Below are 16940 nucleotides of genomic sequence, written 5' to 3'. Positions count from 1 at the left end.
CCGCCCCGCTCGGACCCCGCGCGGGCCCAAATCTTTAACGCCGATGCGCGGTGGGTTCCCGACATCGCAGAGCGCCCGGACAAAGACCAACGGAATCAGCATCGTATTACCTTTCAAAAAACCCACCGATGGAGTTTTCGAAAAAAATTTGGGCCAGGCTAGCGCCCGGCGCCGTTCCCGGGAAGCCTTTCGGCTATACTCGGCTCAGCGTTCGGGCCTCGGGCCGAGCCGTGGCTCGGCCGCCCGGGAACGGCGCCGGGCGCGCCAGCGAAAGTTATTTGAAAAACTCCGAGTTATTGTAATAACCCATACTTACTGTAAAAAATTAATGTAGTTCCAGAAACTGAACCCTACTCCAGCAACTACTTGATCTAGTAATTTAGCGCTATTCAAGTTTAAAAAGCAACTCCGGCTGTCGGACAAGTGAAACGAGCCCTTTGCCTGTTGTTGTAATACCTCACTTACTTAATTTATTTGCTTAGATACGACTGTCGGACAAATAACTTGTCGGACAAACGGGGCATTCTCGCGATAAATACAAAAAACAATCTATGGAGATAAGACATCAAGTTAACTGCCAAAAATAAGCAAAAATTACAATAATTACAATATATGTAGGTACTGTACTGGGTGTCTTAGTTTAAAAGATATAAATCAACAATATATGATAAGGTATTATTGGAGGTCATTGAGCTGAACTGCACATCATATTCCTTGTTAGATGGGTTAAGACATGGGTCACTTGATGCTAGCTTGCATTAAAATTTGAGTCCCTTCAATCATTGCAATTAATGTAAATGAAAGGCATTTAATCAACTCTACTAACAAACTAAGATGGTTTATTAACCAAAAAAAACTATTTTTCATATTAAGTACTGCTGTTTCACTATATTGGTCCTGAAAATTTGTCAACGAAAGAGATGCAATTGTCAGAAACAGATATCTAGAGATAGATTTGGAGTTTTTCCTGTGCTCAGAGATACATGTATATCATATCCAATTATTCTTGCTTCAGATCAAGTTTTTGCCTTGGAGAGACGTTAAAGCAGCACAAGTTTGGAAAATATTCATTGGAATTGGAATGATCTAGCCTATTGAGCAAAAGCTTATGGCTGTAATCTTACTCTAAATGGTGGATGAAATTACATAAGTAAATATTCAACAGCTCAAGATTATCCAAGCCCAGTGGAGTTAGGTAACTCTAGAATACATATTCTATTTTAATCATAACACAATTAGCTTTCCACATTTTCCAAAATGCTCTTGCGTAACAACCAAGTTAAATTTTATTCAAAGTAGTTTGAAAGTAGTATTTCATAATTTTTCCAAAGGTCACATTATTGAGTCCTAAACTGTAGAAATTTTTATCTCTGCTTTAACATAGTGCTTTGCATGATGCAACATTCTTGAACAAGTGTGTTGTACTATGCGCTGCACGTCATTTTCATTGTAGCTCAATCAGTTTACATGGACTGCTTCATTTAACACCAATTCTTGCAACACTTCCTTAACAAAACTGCACTTAGTGTGCTCAATATGATTCCAGTGGAAAATAAAAGCATTATATTGTAAACCAGGATGAAGAAAGAAAGAAATGGGAAAGAGAGAGAGAGAGCGTTAATTAAAGAGAAAGAGATCTCTGGCAATAAAAATACTAATATGACTTAGATCAAAGGTTTTGTGACAAGTCACAAGTACCATAATTAAATCTAATTCTTCATTCGTTCTCCACCATTAAAAGAAACATGTTGACTAGTAGTGAAATTCAGTCCTCACAGCTCCAGGTACATTATGGCAACCTATCATTCATCTCTTTACATAAACAGAAGACTTTTAAAAGTTTGATAAACATTATTAAGTTGAGTGGATAAACAATAACATCAACAATAGATAATTTTAATTTTCAAAGGACTTGCCTTTGGTTATAACAGTTAAGTAGTGTAGACATTGTATAATAATAGTTAAGTACTATAGCTATCATTTGGTGATACAAAGTAAAACAACACAAAACAAATTCTTTCTGATTTCATTTTGCATGCAAGACTGGTAAAGAAAGCACCATTGGAAATTGCAGCTTAAACCTGTAATACCCTTCTCAAGCTGTGTAGAGTGTGTGTGTATAATTCAGTCTTTAAAAAATACGACATATTAGTCTAGCATTTCTTACAGTGACTAGCACATGAATCAAGAATAATGTACATACAAGGGGGCCTTATTACATAAACATAGGACTGGGGGGAAAATGTCTTAATCTGATAATATGACAATAAAGGCATAAGGATCACAGTATGCAAGGGCAGTGCCTCGAATGTGACTCACACTGATGTGAAAGAAAGAAATAATCCTACTCCTTAGTGATCTACAATACATGCACATACCCAAAGGAATAGAAATTTAATATATCTAGGAGAGATACAAGAATCAAAACTTAAACAGATGACTGTTTAGAAAGCCCTCCTTGTTTGGAGGTAACGTTGGCTTTGTCACCTCCATTTGCTCCACAAGATTCTCTAGTGCGATCACGTCGCCTTAGATGAGCAGAAGGATCACCATAACCAAGTACTGATGGAGTTGAAACAGCAGAGGAAATGCCATGCAATCTACCATCCCTTGCCTCTTCAGCCGCTGTTCTGCTTCGGCGTCTTGAAAGAAACTGTTTCCGTCTTCTAGAAACTCTGGGAATAGTATTAGAAGCTCTTTGAGCTGAACCATTATCTGATGAGGATGAAGAGTAGTCACTTGGGGGACTTCTTGCATGATGGGGTGCTCTTGATCTTGAACGATCAGATCGACTGCTATGACGCTCTTTGGATTTTGAATGAGCCCTGTTCCGTGAAGAACTCTTTGATCTTTCCAGGCTTTTTCTTACAGCCTGTTTTCTTGCAGCAATATCTTCATCATCACTGGATACTGGACTTGCAACATTACCATAATAGGTCTTGGACTTCATGGGGATGCTGCGACTCCTTTGCTTAGCATATGGATCAATCTCAAACCCTTGCTCACTGGAAAATGCAGTTGGGCTTTTAGGAGATGTGTCATATGAAGAGGCCTTCTTTGAACGGCGTTTACGACTCAGTGTTGAGCGATCAATTTCGTCGGTTGGGCTGTGACTAATAGGATATGTAGGAACATTTTTCATCTGGCGTTCAGTAGGAGACAAGATGTTTTGGGATATAAAGGGGTCATCATCATACAAATTTTCATGAAAAGTTTCATAATTGCTGGATCGATGTGACCGCTCTGATTGTGATCGTGTTGTCTTCAAATAAGTTGACGATATGTAAGCAGCCTGTCCACAGTCTTGTTGCTCAGAAGATGAAGCACTGCCATAATCAGTAAGGAATACATCATCTGAACTTGCACGAGCACTCTCTGATACTGATGCTCCCAAAGATGTATCATCTCCTTTGGCCAGATCGGCTAAAGACTGAGCCTGGATTTGTGAATGTAGAGTTGCTTGTGACTGAGAGAGTTGAGATAGTTGTTGAAGTTGAGAGAATGAGGTTGCTTGAGACAATGAGTGAGTAGAGTGCGCAGAATGAAGAGAATGAGTGGAGTGAGCAGAATGAATGGAGTTTGCAGAATGAGCTGAGTGGCCAGAGTGAGCAGAGTGAGCCGAATGCATTGACTGTCCAGAATGGGCTGACTTCCCTGACTGTGAAGACCCTGACTGAAATGTTGATTGCTGTCTGATTGTACTAGTGCTGCTAGACCACTCTGATATTGCCATAGATGTGTCCTCTCCAGTTGACCCTCGAGGAGCAGATGGGTCTCTAGAGCGAACAGTTACTAGGGTTTCGTAAGACATTGATGATGGTGTTAATGGCTCATCAAATACTTCTTCTTCCTGCATTGTAGGATTTTCTGTTTCATCTGAAAGGCTCAGCTCTTCCCTAAATTCATCGGGTGGATCATTAGAGTCAAGGGAAGATGTCACAGTAACCTTACGGGCCTCTTCTGGTTTACCTGCATTGTAAGTCTCAACATTGCATGCAACTGGTAAAGGTGAAGACGATGGTGGGGTAGGCCAAGTATTCTCTTCCGAAGTTGAAGGTAGCAGAGGCGGTGGGATGTGACCTCTCAGTTCTTCTGGTATATTTCCCTCAACAAATATCTTGACTGGGTCCTCTGGTGACGGAAGATCACTTTGACTGCTGTCTTTGGACAACTTTGGTGGAGGAATGACAGATGCAAGAACCTCTGGAGACAAAGCCTCTTCATGATCTTCCCCATTCTCCCCAGGTAAGGCTGGTAGCTCATGAAACTCAATATCTGGGTCACTCTCAATTTCTGGTATCACCTCTTCTGTTACTGGGGACATACCAGGTATTTTGTCAAGACCAGACTCCATAGAGGCATACCGAGATATGCCTGGAGGATCTAAATAATCTCTTTGCTCAATAGTTGGAGTAGCATCCTCTTTCGAGAGAGGTGTTGGGTCAGTTGGTATGTCAGGCAGTTCACCAAATTCATAATCACTTAAACCTTCACTGGCAGAACGAGAGGTGGCAGGGACAACTAATCGAGGAGGAACAAGAGTACAAGATGCATCAGCACCATCTGGAGTCCCCAAGGATTTTGCAGTTACTTCAAAATTACCGTCCTCTGGCATTAACTCACATGTGCCGGATGGTGGATCAGATGACAAACTAGGCTGATGGTCACTAGACATCATGGACTCGTCACCTAGGGATGGTGAGCGAGATGATGGCTTAGTGGAATCTTCTATGTCTTCCAGGTCAGACCTCTCCTGTTCAGATGTTGTGCTGCGTTCACTGATGCGAGATAGAGTTCGAGAGAGAGCATAAACACTTGGATATCCCCCCATAACATCACTAGACATAGTTAGACTAGATCCCATACAGGGATATCCAAATCCACTTGGTATATCTGTCACCTCATCATCCCGTGTGTTAGAAGTGCTTGATGGTTCATCTTCATCCCCAGCATGAGCACTATCATCAGGTGGAAAGAGCCCTTCCTCAAGACTGGAGCTCCCACTGCTTTCTAAAAGGAATGGTCTCCATGTCGATGACTTTTCCCCAACATGACGTACACCTGATGAGGTAGATGCATCTTCAGATGAATGGCGGGATCTGGATAAAGATTCCTCTTTCAGTTTATCAGGAGACCTGTCAGTACTAGCACCTTGAATAAATATTTTCACCTTCTCGTTTGATCCTCTATCTTCTGAAACTTTACAAAAAGCATCTGCATCTGACTTTTCCTGCGAGTTTTGCCTCACAATGTTCAGTCTTGCAGGCTTAGCAATTGTCGGTTTACTTGGTACTGACGGCTTATCATCAGTCATGTAGTCTTTAGCTGGAGTTTCAGGTGGGTTCTCCAGCTCTGGATGTTGTGGCTCTAGCTTTCTTAGCACAATTGGTTTTTTGCCTATTTCAGGTTTCTTACCGATAAATGGCTTTCTCAAGCACAGTGGCTTTTCTGGAATAGCTGGTGGTATGTCATCTTCTTCCTCTTCTAGTTTAACTGGATCTGGTTTGAAAGGCTCTTTCTCAAGGGACACTGACAAAGTTTTCTCATCAACATCATCTGTATTTAAAGTTATTGGGTCAACATAAGTTGGTTCATCGGAAATGTCTTTCCCTTGAGAATCTTGAGACAGCAGGTGGTGAGCAGTATCTCCTGTTTTACTAAGAGATTCTTCAGATAAATCAAACTCTTTGCTCAGGTCTTCGTCATCTTGAGATATGTCATCTTCAAATACGTTATCATCTCCATAATCCTCCTCTTTACATTGTACAGAAAGGTCTTTATCCTCACATCCTATATCTTTGTCAGAATGCACAATGACTGGGAGATCTTGAATTGGTGTCCCACTTGCGTTTTCCAGAGGCTGATGCACTGGGGACTGCATATATGGTGAGGCGTAGTCTGGTGACTGCACATATGGTGAAGCGTAATCAGGTGACTCATAATCATCTACAGCAACAGGTATGGATGGCACATCAAATGGTTGACAGTCAACAAGAGGAAGATCAGGAGATGGTAGGTCAGGTGATGGAAAATCTGGAGAGGGAAGATCTAAAGTTTCCATGTGAGTAGAAAGTAGTTTTGCTCGAGCTGTTGGCACATCCATTTCTAGATCGAGAGGAATAGGCTTGCCTTCAATGGACATTTTTCTCCTAATAAACTCAAATTCAACTGGGCCTGCCTTATTATTTACACCCATTTTACTTGAGCTACTGTCGAAGACATCATCAAGAGAATCTTGTGGGATGGGCTTTCCTTCAATAGACATTTTTCTACGAGCATATTCCAGTGGATCCTCAAGAGACTCTTGTGGAATGGGTTGAACCTGAATAGATTGCCTGCGGTTCCCTGTCAGGGATGTAACACTAGTACTTAAAGGCTGTACAATACATGGTGCTTCATCTACTTGATGAGTGTTCACTTCCTTTTGAGCTGACTCACAATGATCTTCATCTAAATCAGCTAGATTTTCTTCCACAGATGCCCAATCATCATCTTCAGTTGAAGGACCATCGCCTTTCTCCGGTTCTATTGGTGCACTTTCATCTATAGGGCTGAGGTCAGGGAGACATTCTGGGATTTCCAGGTGTTCTATGTCCTGAACTGGACTTCTCTGACTTTCCTGCTCCTCTTCCTTGACATCAACTTCTTCAGCAAAAGGATGCGGTGAATCTGGTCGAAGAGGACTCAGATCAGCAGTCAGCGAAGCAGATACTTGTCCATCAACAACATTATTCAAATCAAAAATGTTTTGGGCTGAAGAATCACATGCCGGTGACAGAGACTGGTCTTCATCAGGAACCTCCATAATAACATCTGGATCCTGAAAATAATCTGTATCTTTTCCAGAAGAAAATGGAGCTAACTTTTTCATTAGACTGGGTTTAGCTGCTGATACACCTTTTGATTCCCCATTGTTGTCGACTGTATCATCCGTGCTTGAGAAGGAGTCTGCAGGAGGCAAACAATGAACAGATACCACTGGAGCATCTAATGATTTTGTACGACGAGCTGATGTAGGAGAAGAATAACCACGGACTGGGGTAAATGCAGAACCCTCTGACAAGCCAAGTCTACCAAACAAAACAGGAGATCTTTCACGTTTTTTAACAATAGGTAGAGGTGGTGCTGCTACCCCTTCCCTTGAAATTCGGCTTTTGACAGGGCTAATCTTTGTTCCCTCTATTGTGGTTGTGCCACTTACAGGAGATACAATGTCAGAAGATGGGGAACTCTCCCCCTTTTTGTCAGGAACCATTGGTTGTTCTAGAACAACTGGCCTTGCCATACTTGACTTCACAACAGTTCTATTATCTGTTTCTTTACTTTTTGAAGCTATGGGCACTGGATTGGCTTTTACAGATGGTGGACTCTTTACAGCACTATTTTTTCCAGTGGTTTTTGAAACGGAATCTCCTTTAACTGAGGTGGAAGGTGTACTTTTTAATGGTGGAGACTTCACTGCTGAGGACTTCTCAGATGCAGGCCTTACAGAGGTTGCCTTTGGCTTTTCAGGGGGGGATGCACATTTTCCTGAGAGAGGCGGTTTGCCTGGAGGAGACTGAGCACTTTTCTCTGCAGCGGGGCGTTTTTGAGGAGGTGACAATTTTCCTGGATGAGTTGCTTTCTCAGGAGGTGAATGTCTACCAGCAGGAGATGGCTTAATTGGAGGAGAGTGCTTTCCAGATACTTGTCGTTTTTCAGTAGGAGATTGTTTATCTTGAGGACACTGACTTTTTTGATGTGGAGGAGATTGAACACCAGGTGGTTTGAAATCTGCTGTTTTAGGTTGGGAAGAAAGAGTGGAAGATTTTCTTTCAGGCAAGCTGGGTGGTGTTTTCTTCTGAGCATTAATCCTTTTTGGTACACTTCCAGGAACCGTTTGGTCGTCTTCTTCCTCTGAAGGCACTTTCTTAACAGGTGCTGGAGGGGATACCTTAGAAGTCATTTTAGAAACCTCTTTTCTAGGAGGAGGGGCAGGTTTAGGTTTAGCTGGTCCAGGTCTGGAAGCATCAGTTTTAACCTCTTTGGTTTTTCCTTTATTTTCTGTTTCTGGTGCTGTACCATTCATAACATGCCTCTTATGAAGAGTGTATGGAATGTCTGACTTTGGCTTGTCCTCTGAATCTTTATCTTTTGTGCAAGAATCAGATTTACTAGAAACACAATCTGTTTTCACTTCTACTTTAGCTTCTGTTTCTGCAGGCAAGTCTATTGACTTCTGATGCATTAGCATGTGCCGTCTCAACCGCCCCAAGTTCTGACCTTTACCAGGATGTGGATCTGACCTGGTACGACCTATTTGAGTTCTTGTCTGGGTGGATTCTTGAAATTCACCATCTGATTCCTTCCTAGGAGAACGTCGACCTTTCATATCTAATGCCTTGTGTTTACTTTCTCCTAAGTCAATACTTGATCGATCCAAAGCTTTTCTATTATTTTCATATTTCTTTATAAGAGCCAGATCTTCATCTTCTTGTTTTTCTGCAGGTTTCAATGAATCTTTGATTTGCTTAAATTTGCGATCACTCTCCTCTCCGGTGCATGGCATTTCAAATCCTGTTGGCAAGTCACTACTGTCAAAGGGAACAAGGGGCAATTGTGGGATGGGACTTTTTACTCCAGGATCGGTCACTTTCATCCTATAGTCTCCCCAGCGATCAAGAACAACACTCCCAACAAGTTTCTTGCCATCCATTCCAGACACAGCAAAGCTGTCTCCCTGCTGTTGTTCTTTAGGTTCAAGTCTCATTGAATCAGGCCTTGTCCTGGGCATTTCATATGCTAAGTCTCCAGTGCTTTTCCGTTTTTGCATAGAAGATAGGGACTCACACCAATCTGGACCTCCTTCAGAACTACCAAACCCAGCCTTCCCTGACTCATATCCTTCTTCCATCTCATCATCCATGATAAATATTTCACCATCACCACCAGAATCTAGGCTGCAAGAACGCGTACCCATATGTTTTTTTGAGTGATCACTTCTATCATCATCATGTTCTTTCTCCAGCAGTTCATATGACCCATGTGAAATATCATCATGAGATAAAGCAAGTTCCTCCTGAGAGCCACAAGGATCACTTGACAGAATAATAATACTTCCTCCATGGCCAGATTCTATCATTGCAGCCTCTTCACTCTCAGTGGACAAACTTGATGTTGTTCCTGGGTAGCTACTGGAATAAACTTTTTGATCAGGAGCAACCATATCACCAGAACTCCGATCCAAAGATGGTGTCTTGCTTCCAGCAACACTGTAACACAATCGTCTGCTGTCATCATATCTTGTCACTGGTGAGTCTGTTTTGTTGCTAATTGTAGACTCTAATGTATAACTGCCTGGGATAGCAGCTGGTAGAGTCTTAGGTGGAGCTGGATTTATACCCTTCTTTTCACTATAAGGGCTGTCATTTTCATCATGATGGAGCTCTTTACAACTTGCACTGCGTTGCCAATTGTAGCGCTGCAGGGGAGGTTGCTGAGTTGTGGAGTAACCAGTACCTGCTGTTTTTACTGCTCCCCTTGGTTGGGTTTGAGACCAACCACGACCACGAGAATCAGCACTCCATGCTGCATCTGAATCAGATCCCTCAATTTCATCTGTATCTGCTGAATCCTTGCTTGCTTGGATGAGGGCAATACCTGGAACAGGCCTGGCATTAGGATGGTAGCGCAAGACATCACCTCTGCTTAACTCATGTGCACTTGTATGATGTACGTCACAAGCTGTTGTTGACGCTGTGCTCTGATCTGTATTGAAAACATCAGTGTTGACTGATGTTGTACTCTTGCTGCTTAACCTGGTGGAAGACATACTTAACCCACGATTCGAAATATCAGTACTATACACAGATGCAATAATAATTGCCTCAATATTCATACTATTGGACCGATTCCGTTCTTTTTGCTGTTTTTGCTGCTGCTGCTGCTGCTGCTGCTGTTGCTGCTGCTGCCTCTGCTTCAGCTGCAATACTACTGGCTGGGCCTGTCGAGCTTTGTGATGCACCAAGGCGCTAGCAGTGGAGGTACGGGAGAACATGGGACAGGGGTTGGTGGCAGTAGTGGTACTGACATTGCGACAATGAGTGGGGCGGATAAGTTTGGGCTGACCTGCACGCTGTTGCTGCTGCTGGTGGAAGGGACTGTCCTCCTCCTCCTCCACAGCCTGTCCGGTGGCAGTGCCGGCCACACTGCCGTCCCTCTGGGCCTGAGCACGGTCCCTGGGGTAGTAGTGTTGCGTCGTAGGGCTGGACGTGAGCGACGCCCCGCACTCCGGGGACGTGTCCATATCCACGTCCATGTTGGCAGTGTGGGTGGGCGTGTTGGTGGACGTAGTGAGGCTGGTAGTTCGGTAGCGGGGCTGGTGCTGCTGAGACTGCGACGTGTGGTACTGTCCTGTCCGGCGATGCTCTCCCTGCTCCGGCCCCGTCTCGTTCATCGAGTTGAGCGTCATGGAGCCGCAGGATAGCGACGCTTGTGTGCCCACTGAAAACCACAAGAAGATATCAGGACTTCCCTCGGCGAGAGGCTGTGGTGTGGAGCCGCTGCTGTAAGCAAAAGGCAGTTAGAAGTAAAGAATGAGGCCAGTATGAGTGAGGGGGGAGTAATGGAAAAATAGCATCCCTGATAAAGCACGTTTGAATAGCTGCTTTTTAATTCCTCCTGAGGAAGAATTGAAATTTTGTTACAAATCATTGGGTTTAAATATAGACTTAAAAGAAACCTTTTTTGTTACCTTACTCTAATTATTTGTTGCTGTCACTGGCTAAATGGTACCATGAAGTATTGAAAATAGAAAACAAACAAAAACCCTTATCAAAACACTGGACTTCCCTTAATTAAAAGTATAATAGACTAATAAGTCCATTGTAAAGTGCTTCAGTGGATAATAAACAAAATTTAGATTGATGTATGAAGTATGTTTTAAAAAATAATTTATACCTCTAATGTGTACATTACTGGGGGATAATATTAAGGAGAGTTACTGGAGAGCAATGTCTCTTTGTTGGAAAATAAATACCCTGCATATACGTTTAGATTATGCAGAATTAAATGTAAGATAATAGCAAAGACCATGCTGAGAACAGAATTAATGCATCAACTATCCTAGTAAGGTCAATGATATATCATGTTGCACGAATTCTGCACTGTCATTGCTAGTCACCAGAGAAGAACAAGGATGACACAAAAGATCTAGCAGCATGCTTCGGGCAGAGCTTACAGCTATTGCCGTGCTCAAGCTTGGAATGTAAATCTTGTTTCTCTTTATTTCTGAATTGCATGTTTATACTATTTATTCAACTTTTAAACAATTTCAATATTTAAAAGAGTGTAATTTTGGTGGAAACAAAACTTACAGGCACATATAAACCAAAACTTACTTTCCAACGAGCACAGAAAAGTTAAGAGAAAGTAAAATAATATGTGATTGTAAAATTAATAAAATGAAGAAACAGGCGCGTGCGGCCAATACCATTCCACCTACCAACTTCGTTATCACCCAGAGGCAACAATGGGTGAGCTGAAATGCTGCCGCCCACGTTCGCCACACTAGAATGAACAGAACTGGAGTGGCGAAACGATTGCGACCTGTCGGGAGAAGAGAAGAGAGAGATTGTAAAAAAGATTGGTACGTTGCATTTATAGACAACGTACATGAAAGTATGGGTTGAGGTTCTCCCATTAAATTTACGCCATAATCTATAGAAATGAATAAGGGATTCAGGACAGAAAGGCATATTAATATGTATTTTCTGTTTCAGGGTTTATGAAAGAAAAGTGGTACACTATTCATTCACAATACAAATCATTTCTGCTAATAGATGGAGTTCTAGGGGTGAGGGTACACAAAGCAAATGGAAAGAACGGAACCTTTTATAAACACAAAGCCTGAAACTGAAGTGACCAAATTCACCTGTCGAAAGCAGGATATGGAAAACTAGTACTTTCATTTGCTTTCATGAGTCTGTCAAACAGACATACTAACAAGAATGTCCTTTGGTAGTCATCACACATTCACACAACAGCCACAACAGATTTTAAAGGTCATCAATTAAAATTGAATAAGCGAATGCAGGAATTCCTCTATAGAGTCTAGAGCCTTGTAAGTACCGACTGGAAAAAGCTTTGAAAGAGCCTGGAGATGAGAAGATGACAATTACAGCCTCCTGCAGCTATACTTGGACTGGATTTAAAACAGGATATAGTGATAACCAGAAAAAAGTTAAGTGCAAAAATATCCATTAAAATTTAATATGTTTCATCAAATGAAAGCATGTGCACCACATCTAATACTTTTATACCGCAAATATAATCTTCCTAGCCACATTTTGAAAGCCATAATATTGATTCAGCTAATACACGGCAATAAGCTAAAAGTGTTTTATTATGTAATGTATCATTTTCAGTTCAGTGAAAATCATTTTGCATTTTAAAGCTGGTGAGCTGTGATAATCATTCAGAAGTAGGCCACGTGATGTTCCTATTATTGTTTCTTTTTTAAACTTGTATTCTACAAAAAAATATCAAAAGAAAGATACAATAAATAATTAGTTAGAATGATAAAGTACCCCTCTCACAGGAATTTTTTAGGTAAATTGTTATTTACGTAACAGTTAAAATTCATAATTTGTTTGGCTTTCAAATTTGAAAGTTGTGTTATCAAAGTTTCCAAAATGAATAATGTAGCCAGGTAAAAATCTTATTTAGAAAAAAATAAGTAATTCAAATATCCTCCTCCTTCTCTTCTCCAAATGTGCTGAAGAGAGAAAACTCTAAAAACGATCAAGATTCTGCAAATGGTACATGTAGGAATGCAACAATTGTCAGCCGCAAAGACAAAGCATGGTGCTAAGGATATTGTAGGTATCTTGGCATTTCAAGTGGCTAGAAAAGCTTTGCAGAAGCCTGCAGTTGATTATTTTATCTAGTTATGAAGAATTCCTACAGGGAGGAACAATCAAAGACATATAAATTCATATAAAATTAGTGGGTCTGCCACTTTAGATTAAGTTTGTAATCAAATTAACATTAGCAAATATCATGGGAGAATGTGGCACAGAAATGTAATCCATTCACAAGCTAAGTAAAGCAACAAAGTATCAGCTCAGTGTTCTAACGATTTAACAAAAAAAAAAAAAAAAAAAAACTTGCTTAGGGGATTAAACACCATAATATTACAAGACACAAGACAAGACACAAAAATGCAAATACTAAAAAGAGCATATGGAAGGAAGAAAAAAATGGGAAGAAAGGGGGATCAAAAGTGAAGACAAAAAAAAATCCTTAAGTATTACCAATAAACACCTAAGTTTTCCTTGTACCTATATTGTGAGCCATGCTTCACTTCCAAGACTTTATTGCAAACTAATTCAGGGTTCCCCACTGTCAACTTTTAATACAATCCTAACAAAATCCATGCAAATAGAATTTGTTTGACATTAAATGTAATTTGTGACAGCAAAACTCACATAAAGAAAAGAAGACACTGTTTCATTCGGATGATATCCATGTACTATGCAAGTGGGTGTAAAAAATTTTGCAGGGGAAATTTGAAAGAATGGCAATTGGACATGCAGTAGGAAGGTGAACTACAAAGATACTAAGATAGTAGAAGATTACACATCTATAGTTTCAACTCATAAAACTGTAAGAGCTATGAGACAAAATTAAAGTCTCGCACATTTCCTGACAACAAATGGATTGTAATTTTACATGCAGAAAGAACTTACATTGAAGTTCCCAAACTACCTAAGAACCCAGAACGACACTGTGTCTTATGTTTAACATCCCACTTCGGAAGTGCAAGATAAAGTCCTGCAGAATAAATTACACCTGGAACCTCACTACTAATGCCAAGAGAAGCTTACTGCAAGCAGTTATCATGCCAATAAAATCTTACCACGCATCGGCAGGAGTTGAAGCTGCCCCTTCATCCCTGATTGTATCCAAAAGCAAATGACCGTTATTGTACAACAAGACTCAATGGAAACGACAACGACAAATGCACTCCATGGTCAAACTGACCTGATGGTGCATGGCAATTCTGTGACTCTATGAACTTAATTGATTTGATTCCCACTTAGAAAAATAGTTGTGCTCTTCATTTAATTTTAAGGTAGATAAATGGAAACTTACCTTTGAAATGTTTGTCGTTTTATGTAGTTTTCCCTAACAAATTCAACCATCTGCTTCTGAGTTTTTCCACTATACCTGATAAGACAAATGTATAAATGAATTAAAGAGACAGGAAAACAGCAACTACATGGATTGAATTGGTACTGACTGATAACTCTCTCTTACCGAAATGAGCTTCCACGGCTGAGAACTCTGGTTTTCTGACGTGGTACAGTTTTGACTTGGGAGCAACGGAAAAATCCATGGTGCTCAACACATTTTTTCCAGAAATTTTTACATTCATTTCTACCATCGAACAAAAATTCAACAGTATCCTTGTAGTAGCCCTGAATGAGAGGTTATTCGTTAGATTAATATAAAGGTAAAAAATAACAACACATATTATGATAGTATTGTGATTACATGAGTACATACATATCCTTCAGGGAGAAGCTTAACAAGGAATCGTTTCCTTTTAAAACTAATTTTTCTGATTTTGGCCCATGAAAATGTATTAATTTTGGTGTAGTTTTGGAAGACTACTATTCCCATATGAGCTACAGCTAAGTTAAGAGGCACTCCTTCATGATCCTACAACAAAAAATACAATGTATAGTACTTTGAATATTAATTGAGCAATTAATTTGCACTTTTCATTTAGAAATTATAGTCATACTTTGGCAGGATGCATTTTCATCCCAAAAAGTTCACATCTTCTTGCAGTTTCAAGAAGATTTAAATCTGCTTCTGCTGGTGATTGTCCCCTGCAAAAGAAAAACAAGACACAATTTTTTTTAGAGGAAGGTAAAATCTGGTTATTGAAGATGAATATATATTAAGAAAAACATACACAAGTTTTCGATGATTTTCCATAATTCTTCTTTCAAGTTCTGCATCTTGATGAGGAACAAATTTATATGAAGACAAGTAAGTGTGATCTGGGTAGTCTTCTTGTACAAAGTCACCACATTCAGCTGGAGCCATAAGGAAAAGTCATTAGGAGAGATGTAGATAATTTGAGAATCTTACCATTAGGCACTGTTGGCATAATTTTGTACAGACCTTGTACTATGTAAGATGCCAACACTGCTGCAGTGTTGTCATTACATTGAATATCTCCTCTTGCAAGATCACGCTTTATTTGGAGACAAAAAAGATACCGGGTGAATTCTTCCTCAAGCTGAGCTGGATCTGGAGTATAGAATTTGACACAAAACCGCATGTATGGGTCCACAAGGGAAAGACCCACTTGTCGGGTCATTGCTTTCTCTAAGTCTAACCAATACTGCAACAAAAACAAAATATTAGTTTTCTTCCAAAACCTGGAAACAGGATCATTTTGAATGATAAAAATACCTTGCACCCATTCATATCTTCATATTCTAGACCAAAATAATCTGCTTCGAGCAGATGAAGTTGGTTGCAAACTTGTTCAAATAGAACACGACCCAGGGCCTTGGACTGAAATTGAAAAGAGTAAGAATACTTTAAAAACATGAAACAGACAATAAATAACAGCAACCCAGAAGGAAATTGGTACTTCAAAATATCTTAGTCTGACCACATCTGATCAAAATTGTGGCTTACTCTACATTCTGGTCAAAATTAAATAAATCAACACAAAATTGTCTATTTTAAAAATTTGATTTCTCACAGGAATTAGCAACCCACTTCAATATTTTAATTTAGTTTCATTGTATTCAGCTTTTCACCTCCACATCTCCACAGGCAACTTTGACTTTCAAGACTAATTGAATTGTACAATGTGCAACCCTGAGATTCAACTTTGATGGTGGGATAAGGATAGAGGCGAGGTAGTGATACCTCCTCCCTACAGCCCTTGCTGCTAGCCCCCCCCCCCCCCCCCCCCACCCCCCCCCCCCCATCTCCTTCCAACCCCTAATGCTATGCCATCCCCTTACAAACACGGGCACAACGGAAAATTGCGGTTTGCGAGGGGCAGGAGTCTGGGGAAGAAAGACAGGAGGAGGGAGGAAAGAGAAAAACGGAACAGGAGAAGGTACGACAGAGGTGGAGATGGAGAGGCGGCAGCAAAAAGGGGCGGGGTAGGGGAGAAGAGAGAAAGGTGAAGAGTACAGGAATTGGGCGAATAGAGGAGAAAGGGTAGACGGGAGAGAGGGAAAAGGGGGGGGGGCAGAATGAAGAGAGGGAAAGAGAAAGGGAGAGATGGTATAGCGGAGGCGGGACGGCTGCTGGAGCTGGAGGGCTGGGTGGTCGGATCCCGGTATCGATCCCTGGTGTGCGGCGGGAGAGACGGCGCGCGGGCGGGGCGGGCGCGGCGGGCGGGGAAAGGGGTGCTAGTAGCTATGTGTGCTGGAAAAAGGGAGGGAAACGGTCCAGCGGCTCCAGGGCGCAGAGTTGCGGAATGTGCACAGGGGGCCAGTCGCGGAGTCGACCCGACAGCCTGGCGAGGTTTGGAGATGGCCGATCCTTTTAAAAATAGAGGCGGCCCCGCCATGCTGTGCCGCCCCCGCCGCCCCCGCCGCCCAGGCTGCCGCCCCCAGGGCCCAGGGCCACGCCGGGGGCGGCACCGAGGCGGCACACACCAACCGGGGCATCGACGGCTACCGGAGGGGACGTGATAGGGGCTAAAGAGAAGCAACAATTTGCCGTTGTGGGATGAGGGGCTGGGGCTCTGCGACACACACACAGCCCTGACGAGACCGCGCCGACTGTTCCAGGCGCGGTCCTGCAACGCGTCTGAACGCCATTCGGTGTCCGTTATCGTCCTCCTGGAGCATGGCACAGGCCTCGGACCCCGGCGCGCACGTGTTGAGCGTCACCCCGCCTTGTGCAGCCCCGCCCCA

At 41.8% G+C, this 16940-nt stretch overlaps 2 protein-coding genes across 4 annotated transcripts in view; both read right to left on the bottom strand.

Moving 5' to 3' along the window:
* The window catches only part of LOC113208502 (FERM, ARHGEF and pleckstrin domain-containing protein 1), a 51556-nt gene that overhangs the window by 10156 nt on the left and 24460 nt on the right, over nt 1–16940 (bottom strand). For 2 of the 3 annotated variants that reach the window (XM_026425517.2, XM_026425518.2), the window contains exons 3-12: nt 15469–15573; nt 15175–15397; nt 14963–15086; nt 14789–14876; nt 14548–14703; nt 14299–14459; nt 14134–14208; nt 13898–13933; nt 11483–11586; nt 10108–10482 (exon numbers count right to left, since the gene is read on the bottom strand). In XM_026425517.2, the coding sequence (XP_026281302.1) occupies nt 10108–10482; nt 11483–11586; nt 13898–13933; nt 14134–14208; nt 14299–14459; nt 14548–14703; nt 14789–14876; nt 14963–15086; nt 15175–15397; nt 15469–15573 (1447 nt within the window). The remainder of the gene's footprint in view (nt 1–10107; nt 10483–11482; nt 11587–13897; nt 13934–14133; nt 14209–14298; nt 14460–14547; nt 14704–14788; nt 14877–14962; nt 15087–15174; nt 15398–15468; nt 15574–16940) is intronic. The other variant, XM_026425519.2, reaches the window with a different exon arrangement.
* Nucleotides 95–10101, bottom strand: LOC113208501 (uncharacterized). Its single transcript, XM_026425516.2, has one exon. It carries the CDS (start codon nt 10034–10036, stop codon nt 2429–2431), a length of 7608 nt encoding a protein of 2535 aa, XP_026281301.1. The 5' UTR covers nt 10037–10101; the 3' UTR covers nt 95–2428.

Source organism: Frankliniella occidentalis, unplaced genomic scaffold (genome assembly GCF_000697945.3).
Source record: "Frankliniella occidentalis isolate FOCC.00 unplaced genomic scaffold, Focc_3.1 Scaffold187, whole genome shotgun sequence".
NCBI classification, from domain to species: Eukaryota; Metazoa; Arthropoda; class Insecta; order Thysanoptera; family Thripidae; genus Frankliniella; species Frankliniella occidentalis.
This window is presented reverse-complemented; position numbering and strand designations above follow the sequence as displayed.